This window comes from Cryptomeria japonica, chromosome 2, assembly GCF_030272615.1.
Source record: "Cryptomeria japonica chromosome 2, Sugi_1.0, whole genome shotgun sequence".
In the NCBI taxonomy this organism is placed as follows: Eukaryota; Viridiplantae; Streptophyta; class Pinopsida; order Cupressales; family Cupressaceae; genus Cryptomeria; species Cryptomeria japonica.
In genome coordinates, this window is record NC_081406.1 from 557095041 (window position 1) to 557108057 (window position 13017).

Consider the following 13017-nt stretch of genomic DNA (forward strand, 5'->3'; position numbering starts at 1 on the left):
CACAAAATCAAATTTCATTTGGCATTCATTCTTCACAAACTTTTTAAAAATTCCAACTCCTATAAATAACTCACCTTCTACTAAAAATTTAAAGTTGTTAAAATATTATTTATTTTATATCAATTGTTAGTGTTAGAAAAAAAATCAATAACAAAAACAAATTTAAATAATTGTATCTAATTTAGAAGAATTTAATACAAATATTCAATAAATAAATAAACATATTCAAAAATAATTATATGATTAGTTATTGCTTCTGGTTTTGATTGTGTGAGATTTTATCAACTTTTAGGATCACACTCTGTGATCCATCATCAGAATGAAAGAATGTTCAAGAAATAAAAATAAATAGATAGATGCAGATCATATACATATACATATAAATGATATGATGCAACACTCTCAAAACTCAGATATACTATATTTTACAATTTACACAATCAAATTCAAAAGAAATTCAGACATTCTGAACTTCCTAGATCTTAGAAAAAAAATTTACACCCAAAAGATACAAATTAAAAAATATTGAAGATAACCAATTTTGACCAGTTCTACTGCTGATTAGCCAACAATCAGAACGATATCAATCTTTCTGTTAAGCTCCCTAGAAAAGTCACAATAGATTGCTCATAATCCAATTTTATTGGAATCTAAATTCTTTGAGTCTTCATTTTATTAGAATTGCTTAAGTATTACATTCAGATTGGCAATTGTAGCTTTGAAGAACAGGCTCGTTAAGCCTATCATTCACTCCTTCACTCCGGAAGAGGAGCAACCAGGCAGAAGTTGACGGGTTCAAGAGATTAATTTGATGGCCAAATCTCATCTGTTCAACGTTGTCCTTTACATGGACAATGGTTCATGGTTAAAGAAACATCAAAGGTAATTCCTTTAGGGTCCAAATTAATTTTTTTCAGTTAGAGGGTTTTAAATCAAAGTCACACCCACGGAATCATTTAGCTACCACTTAACTACCTGATACAGAGCACCAGCCTTAGGCTGAACTATATTTTACAGCTAAAAAGCTTGGATATGATCACGAGACATCAAATTTAAGCCACAGAACCCTGTTTTGGAAGAACTAGCCTGGCAAACGCTGTCAGGACCAACATGAACACATACAACCGGATAGCAGCGACACGAGTTCAAAACTGGAGCAGCTTGGCAGAGGCTGACGAGTCAAACATAGACGCACCTGAAGGCAGCCTACCAGGGTGGAATCTGGGTCTAGCACCCGAACTTGCTCCACCAAGCAATCTCATTGAGCACAAAGGAATTGCAAATGTAGAAGATATATGCTAGTGGAGAAGATAACGTGTATAGCGAAACAATCTTGCTGGTTTGCCCCTTTCATCTATGACCCCACAATAATACTGTAAAATCAAGAGCTTACCCTAGAAAGCCCTGTGCTGGATGGGATTAATGAGACCTTGAGCAGGTATTTAATGGAAACGGGAAAAAAAGCTGCTTAAATGAGATTAATAGAATGCCTCCTTTTACAATGGTATAGTTACAACTTACATCATTTGCACAGTACATTCAAAACCTCAACACAATGCATCCCTCTAGCAGTCTTCAAAAACAGGTGACCTATAGTTGAGGAGTGAAAATTTGCCTTGTAATGATATTTTTCCATTATTGATATCCAATCTAGCTGCAGTCAATAACCAATGTCCAGGGATGTCATTAGGTCCCTTGCAGATTTCCGAGGTGTCCACAAATTTGAGAAGTTTCGGGGATTGTACAGGAACTGGCGGGCCGTTGGGAAAATGTGCTGAGTTGAGCACAACTGGGACGGGCTTGGATGGCTGCTGTGATGTTGAGAAGGTAGTACTGAGTGTTGTGAGGAATCTCGATCTCTGAGAAACTGCAGGTGCATGATCCCACATAGACTTCTCGATCGTACAGTTGGGCAGTCTTGTGAACTGCAAATTTAGATGCAGCACATTCTTTGACCCAGTTCCTTTTACTTGAAGTTGGGCTCCAGTTACAACAAAAACACCTCTACCCACTTTCTTAACCCAATTGGGATCATGCTTGATGGCCACTGTGCAAATATGAGAGTAGTTCTTTTTCTGAACGGGCTCAAAAAACTGGTTGTCCCTCTCATCTGACCCTCTCCATCTTGGTGCTTCAGAAAAGATAGTCTCATACCAGAGAGGTTGAAGAATCTTTGGAAGGGTAGAAAGATATTGGAGATGTATTGCCAACCTGTCGCACTTCTTGCCTTCAAGATAAAGTCGAAGCCCACTTACAAGATTTCTACCAACAGACACCTGTTGTAGACACGGTAGCTCCAATACTTAGACGAAGTTCATCATGATTGCTACATATTTAAGATTTATGTAAGATTTCCTGTATGTTATGACCACACTTACCCTTCTGTATTATTGCACTTTGCAACATGACACTAATTTGAAACTATAGCTGGTTGGTCTATTCTAGTGGTAAGGTTAAAAAGCTTTATATGGCAATATCCCCTCACATTGATTGCAGTTTAGTCCTATGAATAGTAAATGTCGTTGAAAAGACTTTGTTAAAAAAATTTGAGTCAAGTGAGAAAGGAGAATATTGTACCTGGGCCATGTTGACATAAAGTTTTGGACTCATCAAACTGAATTGCAAAGACAGGCATGGAAGTCTTTTACTTGAAATCCCAAGTGGTAGCTCGCTATGCATTGGAGCCCATTCAAGATGAACTTGGAATTCAAGGAAGTACCGTAAATCACCAATCCGAGGCTTGTCTGTAGTAAGAAATTGAGATTAGTAACTTGTAACACACAGTAGGTATTTAATTCTTGTTCCATAATATTTAGCAATCATTTCTTTGCAAACTCTGGATCTGTACAATAAATAATCATATTTTTGAGCAAAATGCATAAAAGCAATAGATCATATACACTACCCTCAAAGTATCCTTCAAAACCTTTTAACGTAGAGAAGTTCGAAAATTAGGAAAAGAATGAAAACCCAGTATTTGTCTCTTAAGTTAATAATCAAGTAAAAATATGGTCATCAACTACATTAGACATCTCTTTAAGACTTTAAAGGAATGTAAGATGTTCAAAGCTAAAATCCGGTGTAATTCATTAGAAATTTAACTGTTGGGATTTCACTATTTGCAGGATACTGGTAGAGTGCATGGACCAGGAACTACGTAGATTTGGCAGTAATGTGGAAAAGCCTTTGTGCTAAATTGTCAAATTTTGATGTAATGGAACTTTTTTCCTCGGGTGAGATATAATACAAGAAAAATTGGGTACATAATCACATAATTAGCATTTGGTATGACATGCACCTATGCATAAATCTATATTATAAATGTTTTTCATATAGCTTGGCTTGCTAGAGTTGCTCATAATGGTTTATTATCCAAGAGCTTATTTGGATAGCCAAAATTACACTGTAAGATGTTCAAAGATAAAATCAAATGTAATGCAGTTAGAGATTTAACTGTTGGGATTTCACTATTTGCAGGATACTGGTAGGGTGCATGCACGAGGCACTATGTAGATTTAGTGGTAACGTGGAAAATTCTTCGTGCTCAATTGTCAAATTTTGATTTAATGAAACTTTTTGCCTGGGGTGAGACATAGTACAAGAAATATCAAGTATATTATTACATAAAGAGACAAATGTTGCCCTCATGAGAATGACTTGAGCAATGAATCAAAATGATCCAAGAAAGATGCAAGGTTGTCTTCCCAAGGCCTCCCATTGATTGATGATATTCCGGATCTAGAATAGTGCAAAGTAGTCAACTCTATGCCAAGAATGAGAGTATGAGATCTAAGGTACTCTAGTGACTGTTGCTATGTAACGGTGAAGGAATTGTTTCACGAATCTATATCCCCCCATGGCAGTGACTAATTAGGCAAATAGGCACTTGACATTTTCATGGATAAGATAGGCTGAAAGAAGCAGCTATAATTTAGTTGCTCTGGAAGTCAACCTGAAATATTGGTGTCTAAAGTAAAAAAATTCAAAATGTAGGGCCACATATATCCAACACAAATAATGAAAAATATTTAGCTAGGGACTCTCTCAAGCCTTTGCACAAAAAATAAAATCTCCCTCAAAAATCATAACAGATAGGAAGACTAAAGGTAAAGTATTTTTCCATCTATGCCTATAGGAGAGAGAAAATATGGCATATCCTATTGCCTCATGGAATATGATGATCTATCTCAAGTTCTCAACTTCTAAAAACTTTGCCAGAAATACTCATTATATAAAGGTGACATTGAGCTAGAAAGCTACAGGGAGAGAATATTCGTGGCTCTTGAAGTATGTGCCGCATATCTAGGATTAAAAGGTTTCTTCTCATTTTAAGCATGTCAAACCACTTGGAATCAACATCATGACTGCCAATATTCCAAATGGAAATGGAAGGCAGACTACAGTACTAGAGAAATTGGCGAGAGAGATCAGCCAAAGTGATTTCCAACGTAATCAAACCACTTGGGACTAACTTTCTGACTGTCAAGTATTCCGATGGAGGTGGAGGGCAAATTACAGGGCTAGATAAATTGGCAAGAGAGATTAGAAATGTCTGCCCAACAAGGTCAAAGCACACTTATCTAGACTAACTGTCACGACAAAAAAGGAAACTAGAGATTACAATGACGGCTTTATGCTAGGTACCCCTAAAAAGGAGGGAACGTGTAATATCCTCAATAACATTTGGATAGCACCAAAATTTGTGACTGTGGCTAACAAGAACATGGAAATCTCTGAGTCCGAGATCAACAATTAGATAACGAAATAGCCATTGGTGGAAATGCAAATTAAGATCAACAACATGCAATCTCTATTTTGATTGTTTAGGGAAACAGTTGTAACTTTTCCTTGTCATCAATAGATGAAATCTCAAATTGCTATTGAAAATACATAGTTTCAATGCTATAAGAAACACAGTCAAAGCAGTACATTCAAATTAAGAATTGGAATTATATGGAGATTCCCTCTTGGACCAATTTTAAGTAAGTGTTGGGTTCTAGTCATACAATGTTAGTATTAAATTTAAATGGTTGACTTATCACAAACAAATATCATTTGATATGAAAATAACCTCTATTTTCTTGATGTTGAAAATAATGAGGAGAAATTCAAGGAAACCACACATCAGATCCAGTTGTACCTCCTTGTGTTTTGTATTAAAGGTATTTGTTGGAGGAAACACCCTATCTTATTTTAGGTACTAACTACCCCTTACAATGAAGCATTTCAAGTCATGCATGTTGTGGACAAAATTTTCACGTAATTTATTGTTGAGTTAAAAAATGAGACTGTTAGGAGTATTTTGCATTGAAGATGTGAAGATGCAGGTTCAAGAAAGTGACACAATAGGATTTCCTATCCCACTTCAGAGATATATCCCTTATCATGAGGATTGTACAATATGAAATCATTTAGTGAAGAACAAAAGAGGTGGACATGGGCACTATGAATAGGAGATTCAAATGATGGTGCAAACTGCAAACAAGTTCATAATGACTGTTGCCTGAAGAAATAAGCGAGATTATGAGCTATCTACAAGAGCAGATTTATGGTTACAAGAAGGATCATGATCCAGTTCCTAAAGGATTAAATGCAGTTATGGAAAAGAGGAGAACAAAGAGCTATCCCACAGTCACATGTAGAAAACCCAATGTAGCTGTCATGGCCTTAGAGGTCATTCCAATAAAGAGATTAGAGAGGATGTACCCAACGTAGCTGCTATCACTGTATAAGTCATTCCAAGAAAAGAGCTTAGAGTAGTGATATTTCACCTACAGCATCATCCCTCCTACAAAAATTCCGGAAGTGATCTGAATCCCAGGGAGGCTTTGGGTGACAACATACTAAATTGTTGAAATCTAGACATGTTACAAGTGGAAGCAATATTGACGAGTCAATAATGATCAGAGAGAGACTTGCAAGTAAGATGTAGATTCAAAAAAACAAACCATATGAGTTAATTTGTTATACATGGCAAACTCTTGAGATGGATGTTTGATTACTTGTTTTCTAACTGTCTATGTTATCAATGCGTGTCTAGATTTTATCTGCAAGTTTTAAGATTTGTGTTCTATCTAATCTCCTTTATCCTACCCTACATATGTTACAGATGTGTCTATGTTATGTGACAAGAATGCAAATTACAAAAGAATGGTTACAAAATGGTTGAGGTTCAAGTAACAGTTAACGGGTTGCCTTCCTATAGATGTTATCATTAGTTTTCCATACGGTCTATGTGGAGAAATAACCTAGCGTGGCATAAGCCATGCGGGCATAGACAAGAGGGCATGAGTGAAGGTACAACATTGTGCATTAATCACACAGAAGATCTGAATCATGTGTGCCATCTTTTCTTGGTCCATTGATCTTTGCATAGAATATGGAATTGCATGAGATTGTGCTAACCTTTTGGTGCAGAGCTGTGAAAATAAAGCATTTTTGGTGATGACACAATATCTTTGCATGCTGATGCAATATGGCATGGTGAGGAGCTGTTCTATGTGTCCAACATTATGGCTATCATTGGTGAATGACACGGCACAACTTGGCAGGGACACAACAAAATTAAAGGTCCAGCAAATGCCAAGTCTGTAGTAATTCCACAAGGAAAAAGCTTGCACCTTCCATCGAAATCAAAAACATGATTATAGTGAAAATATATATGGTATGCATTAAGAAAAATTACAACCTCACAAACTACTTTGAGAACATGGAGGCTGGAATCACCGCCTATCATGTAATGAAAGTGATAACCTGGTTGGGAACCAACTGAGAGGATAAGATAGTTGAGAGGATAAATGAAATAGGATTTTTTTTTTGCAAATGCTTATAATAGAAGTAACTTTCTAATGCTACTTCTACTAGAAGATACAGTTGTACAACTATAAACTCAAAAAATAATGAATAGTTGCAGATGAACATTTAAAAGAAAGAGAATGAAATAATGTTAATGTACATGACTAATCAAAGTAGGTCAATTGAATAAAAAGTGCAAGTTGCAACAACAAATTAGGAGTTTTAACATGGCTCCAACAGGTACAATTCTAAAGCTAATACTAGAAGTAAAAGGAAGCAAAAGACCCCATGAAGAGAGAGGCAATCCAAATGATTGAACCTTAGAAAAATAAATATATACAAAGCCAACTAGTATAAAATATTCTTGTGAAATGAGAGGCCCATGTTAAGGGAGAGCCACCAACAAAGCTAGGTAAAGAGAGCCTAAGGGCAAAATGGATCTAGTCAAGTGGGTCAAGCTAGACAATTTCTCCTAACACTCATGATTGTCAATCCTCCAGATGAAGAAGGAAAATTGATAATGCTCAGCTACCCATGTGGCTTGGTCAAGTAGTGCATAGCAGTCAACTTTGTGCCAAGAATGAGATAATGAGATCTAGGGTGTCCTTGTGGCATCTCATTAAATAGGGGAGCAGTTAGACACCTCACAAATTTATAACCCTTTGTGATAGTAATCAAGAGGAAAATGGGGGCTGACACCTCGTATTGATACTATGGGCTGAATGAAGAAGTAATAAATTTAATTGCCTTAAGTCCTTAGGAGAGCCTAATTTGTAAAAGTAACAAATTCTGAAAATTAGGGCCAATCAACACAAATAACAAAAAGGATAACATGGGACCGTTGACTCTTTCTACAAATAATAAAATCTGCCTCAAATATAATAAATTAATAATAGATAGGAAATTCAAAGAAAAAATATCCTTCTATCTAAATCTCTAGGAGATAGAAATGAAGGCATATCCCATTTCCTTGTGGGATATGGTGATCTATCTCAACGACGTACTAGAGTGAACATATTGCAAGTGTCCAAAGGTGATCTTTAATCCATGTGAACAAAAAAAAACATATTGACAGGTACGATCAGAAATCCACAAGAAATCCTTGTCATAAAAAGACAATATATGGATTAGAGGTGATTGGAAAGAAAATCAATGGAGCAACTGAAGTTTACACCTCATATCTAGGATCAAAAGCTTATAGTCAATAATTTGTTTTATCTTATCATCTCCACTCAAAATCAAATTAATCCAACCACTAAGTATTGCAAGGACCAACTTCAAGGCTGTCAAATCTTCCAATGGAAATGGAAGAAGACCTTGCAGTACTAGAGAAAATAGTAAGAAATTATAAATCTCTTTTCATGCCATGAGGTAAAAACACATCTATCTAGATAAACCACCATGACATAAAAGGATAGAAATAAATGCATTTTAGAGGAAGGTTGAGCATATTTATCATTTTCGGTGCAAACAGTGACAAGCATTATGCTAAGGATCACCTGAAAAGAAGCAATGTGTAGAATTCCCAATGTCCTATAGAATTAAATGCTATGAATATAGTCAGCTGGAATCTTAAAACCTACGAGTGCAATATTAATGGTTGGGTCATCAAGCAATATTTTTATTTTCCTGGTAACAATACATTATTTTTCCTCACCAAGCCCTCTCTATTTGATTTCACTCATTTAAGTTAAGAGATGTTTTTGGAAAGGTTTATAAGCCTGTCATGCATCTCAGTAAAAATTTTGAAGCTAAAGGGTCTACACACGAAGTTCATCCTGTCCAACAAGCACAAATGTATCTTAAGATGGATCTGATTTGTGGTTAGAGGTATTGAAGAGACTTGAGGTGACAATCCTTATTTTCTTATTATTATCTTGTAGTGGGATTGTCATATCAGATCTATGTTGAGTCTTGAGTGTTCTAACTTCTTTGAGTTTATTTATTTCTTATTGTAAATAGTTGCATATCCATCACAATGTTAACCTTGAATGTATCCCATGCATTCATCCACCAAACTTTCAAGTTGATATAGGGTATAAAATGTGCCTTTCTGCTCAAACAAGTGTTTCTGAGTATTACCATCAAGAAGTAACGTTAATTGCACCATCGACATGGTCAACAGGAATGCAATGAACATCACAGCAATCTTGTGGAATCTCCATGTTAGGTTTTCTAGAATTGAATATGCAGCTGCAAGAAATCCAGAGCAAAGGCTTAATGAGATCAATTGCCTCACTCTGAGTGAGAGGTAGCATCTATAATCATTAGAAGGAAATATAGCCTTGTTAGGTTGTGCATCAATTAGAAGTAAGTTAACAAGGCAACTTCCAAGATTTGCTAACGTATTTTAAGCATAGACATTATTGATTACTTGATAAGGCCACTGTCCATTGTATATCCATTCAAACCAGCCAATGCACCAACCAACTTTGTATTTTTGATGAAAAATGTCTCTATACGTATTCAAAGAGGAGGACTATCATCTCTTGTCTGAAATGGCTAAACAGCATTAATATCCACTTCTGGTTCTATTCTGATGAACTTCTTGATAGATTAGCAGGGTATCAAACCTAGATACATTTTCCTATATGACACATAGGTACCACTTGTTATCTCAGCTGTAACAATATTTAGTTGCTGTTTTGTTGAAGAATATCATCCAGATGACCAGAGTTTAGGACATTTCTTTTTCTAACAGGATTTTCATGATGCAAAGCAATACGGTTCATGATTACAATCAGTAAATGGGTGCTAAACTTTGCATTTAGCATAGTTATTTTCTCTCTTGACTTATTTCCAGCATACTCACATCGGAGGTATAGATTGATAGCTTGACTTAAGAAACCACTGCCAGGAACACCAGCCAGAAGAGATGTTATAGGGATGAATTTAAATAGTATTGCTTCTGGATTGGTGGGCACTGTAAGAAGCCATTCACAATGTGACTGCAAAGATACCAGTCCTCCTCTCTTGGAGCATATTACTGTTATTCCCTGCACCAAAAAGAGTCAGGTCAGTTGAAACTTGAAACAAAACAATTCAATAACATTGTAATCAGGGCTGCTTGCCTTTCTTGCAGGTGTCTTAAGTTCTTTACCCATTTGCCCATTAAAAAAAATTCAAATCATATGCCATTATATTGCTGGAGTATGTAGTAATCCCCATCTTTTCGCAAATGGAGGAAATAATTACCCTATTTACTGGGAAAAAGGATCTAAGGTTATGTATTTTACATTGAAGTATAGGATTTAGACTCACATCCTTGCTTGATGCAGCTGAAAAGCTGTCCATGTTTAGAGTATTTGGTTGAAAGATATCGCTAAATGCCTTAGGAACCTGTAGTAAATTGAGCATAAGTCACTGGCATGTAAAGATCTTGTCTATAGTAGATGATGCATAAGACTAATATAATTTGAAATCTAGCATGCTTGAACCGAATTCTTACCCTTTGTCTACTTTCTCTGTTTTTTGCATGCAGAGGTGCAAGACTACATGTCCCTGTAAACAACTGATCTCCTATATTGTCCAAGTGCCTTTTGAGTTCAGTTGGTGATAAAGTTGAGGAATGGCTCTGCCTTACAAATACAACATCCTGACCTCCTACCGTCACATCCACAATTATGTGGGTTCCATAAGTATTAATAAACCTGCATTTGGAGAATAAGTCGTCAACCTAATATCAAAATATTTTTTTAATAATCAGATCTGGATAAGATATTCAAATCAACCTTGCAAGTGCTGCTGGGTCCCAAAAGGTTGGGACTGCCTTCTTGACTTCTTCTTTGAGAACCAATGGAGACCTTGTAAGGTGCACACTGTACAGTGAGATGAAGTAGCCATCAAAGGCTAGGTGCTTTGTTTCAGTAGCATCTGTCAGCCATGCCCCTGTAAATGCATACATGGAATTGAAATGACCAGATGGGATCCTCCCCGATATAGAGGCTTTCTGATTGAGCAGCTCTGACATCTGTGAAGAAAAATCACATATACTTTTTATGTTGATGTATTGTATCTGAGTTGAGCAACTGGATATAAAAGAAATCTGAAACAATTAATAACAACAACCATGATTTGTTCGATGGTCAATAATTAGTAAGCATGGCATCGGGGACAAAGGAACATTAAAGGAATCCCCTACTTTCACCTAGGGAAATTTTGATAAAAAGCAGGTACTAAGAAACAAATCTTGGTTATGAACGATAGAGATTGATTGTTATTTTGAGCTCATGAGACTCAGGGCTTGAATGACACTACACAAGATGTCCGAGTTCAATTCTCATGTTGAGAAACTCATCAGTAGGGGATGCAAGCCGGTAGATAGGGCAAGATGATCCTGTTGAAACAGGGATCACACCTAATCTCAGGAAGAATCACCCCAGCCATGCAAACAGTAAAAATTCAATAGCCTCCTCGCCTTTGTGTACCCAACTAGATTTTTTGGTACATCCTATTTGGCATCAGGGTTAAAGAGGCAGAAGACATAGAAGTTTCCTCCAGTTATGAATCTGTCCTGTTAACCTTTAATTCTCTATTTTATGAAGGTGGCGATTAATAAATTTATGCACAGTCTCGAAGCCCCATCTTTTTGAGGTATGATCTTACCTGTTGCAAGGTTGGGATATTAAATGTTTGATGTCTATCTCTTCTTGTAATCTCTGCAATTGCAGAAGTTTATAGACTATTTAGGTTTAATTGTCAAGCATTCCTCCGACAATTATCACTTGTTCTGCATAAAGTGTTTGTAGATGATATGGAGAACCGACTGTACTAGAAATATCTTCAAGCCATGCTTGAACAACACCTAAAAAACTTGAACCCTAACAACCTAAAAATTTATGCCCCGTAACTAGGACTGATTTGGGGGTCTATTTTTTGAAAATTCACGTTGTTAAATGAGGCATCAAAAGGAATCATACACCATGTTTTTCGCTATCAAATACCATAATTCATTTTAGTCAGACACCTAATAAGAACAAAAGAAAACCACTTTTAATGTGCTAAATTCTCTATTTCGCAATCACATAATCACCAGTACAGTTACATCCTTGTATAATTAGAAATAAGAAAACACCCCACAGGTGAAGATAGTTATTCCCATTAACTGTATCACATCATAAAACTTTAAATTAGTTAAGAGCTTAGATCTGCTGTAACATCGATGAAGAACAGAGGCATACGAAACTGGTATAAACAGAGTGACAGTAATTGCATCACCAACCTGATTGAACTCCAAAATATCAGATTTAAACCGCGTTTGTTCTCCTTTATCACACCTGATGTCTCTTGACACATTTGGAATTAAGAGGCCCCCAGGAAGAACAATGTCCTGCACATTTTTCTCATCCAATTCGACCAAACTAGATCCTGACTGATATTGCCTCTTGCAGTACTTGAGCCTAAAATCATTGGTTATGTCAAAACCTTGCCCGAGGGCTTCAATGGCATGCCTGCCCAAAATCTTAGCCTCTGTCATAATTCTCTCTGCAATTCCACACCATACAACCACAATTACCCTTCAACCTCTTATCAACAACTCAAACATGCCAACTTGTAAGAAAAGTGATGAAATTGATCTACGTTTCCACATATTCCCAATATGCAAATTTTCTCGCATTGAATTCGTCCAAGTCAGTGCATACCCAGCTAATATTGATCATTCCCAATTATAATATATTGATTCAAGCATACGCTCCCTTAATGTTTAAAGTCAAATACATATACTTTTGATTTATCAAACAGGTTTTCATCCTCACACCATTTTATATGTACTGCATTTTGCCCAGTGTCTCAATATCAATCTCTAAATTCAATGTGATCAATGCTGGTTCTTTTGAATTCTGGTAGTCAGCACAGGGTGACCGGTAACCGGCAACAGACTCTGCAACAAAGTCAAAGTATGGGCTGCGGGGCCATGTGAAAGCCGGTAATCAGATTCTAGAAGTGTGTTTGACACGTAATTCTTGGTATTCAAACATTCCAACGTTGGCATGAGAAAAAATAAATACCAGTATTCCAAATTTCGGTAGTTTTAAATGTAAATACTAGCTTGGTGGGAATGCGGAAAATTTTAAGTGTGTAAGTGTTTGCAGCTAAACTTAGATTATTCCTGGTCTTAGATTGTTATAGCATTTGTTGGTTGAGTATCTACTATTACTAGCATATCTATCTTAATATATCTAGATAAATTATACCCACTAATATACATTTTTGAGGTGTCTA

The 13017-nt window shown here is 36.2% G+C and overlaps 1 protein-coding gene across 1 annotated transcript; it reads right to left on the minus strand.

The window, feature by feature from the left end:
- Positions 1-638: 638 nt before the first annotated feature.
- On the minus strand, positions 639-12631 carry LOC131038063 (MACPF domain-containing protein At4g24290). The gene is made up of 7 exons (XM_057970361.2): positions 12017-12631; positions 10527-10765; positions 10244-10445; positions 10057-10134; positions 9608-9791; positions 2578-2744; positions 639-2276 (listed from the first exon to the last, which is right to left on the minus strand). Exons 1-7 carry the CDS (start codon positions 12269-12271, stop codon positions 1566-1568), a joined length of 1836 nt encoding a protein of 611 aa, XP_057826344.2. The 5' UTR covers positions 12272-12631; the 3' UTR covers positions 639-1565.
- Between the last annotated feature and the right edge of the window lie 386 nt (positions 12632-13017).

Excerpts from the sequence above, each read along its gene's own strand:
- LOC131038063 (XM_057970361.2), bottom strand. The coding sequence starts at position 12,271 with ATGACAGAGGCTAAGATTTTGGGCAGGCATGCCATTGAAGCCCTCGGG. Across the intron at positions 10,766-12,016 it reads ATATTTTGGAGTTCAATCAG|ATGTCAGAGCTGCTCAATCA; the intron begins GTTGGTGATGCA and ends TTTTCTTCACAG. Across the intron at positions 9,792-10,056 it reads CAGCTGCATCAAGCAAGGAT|GGAATAACAGTAATATGCTC; the intron begins GTGAGTCTAAAT and ends TTTTTGGTGCAG.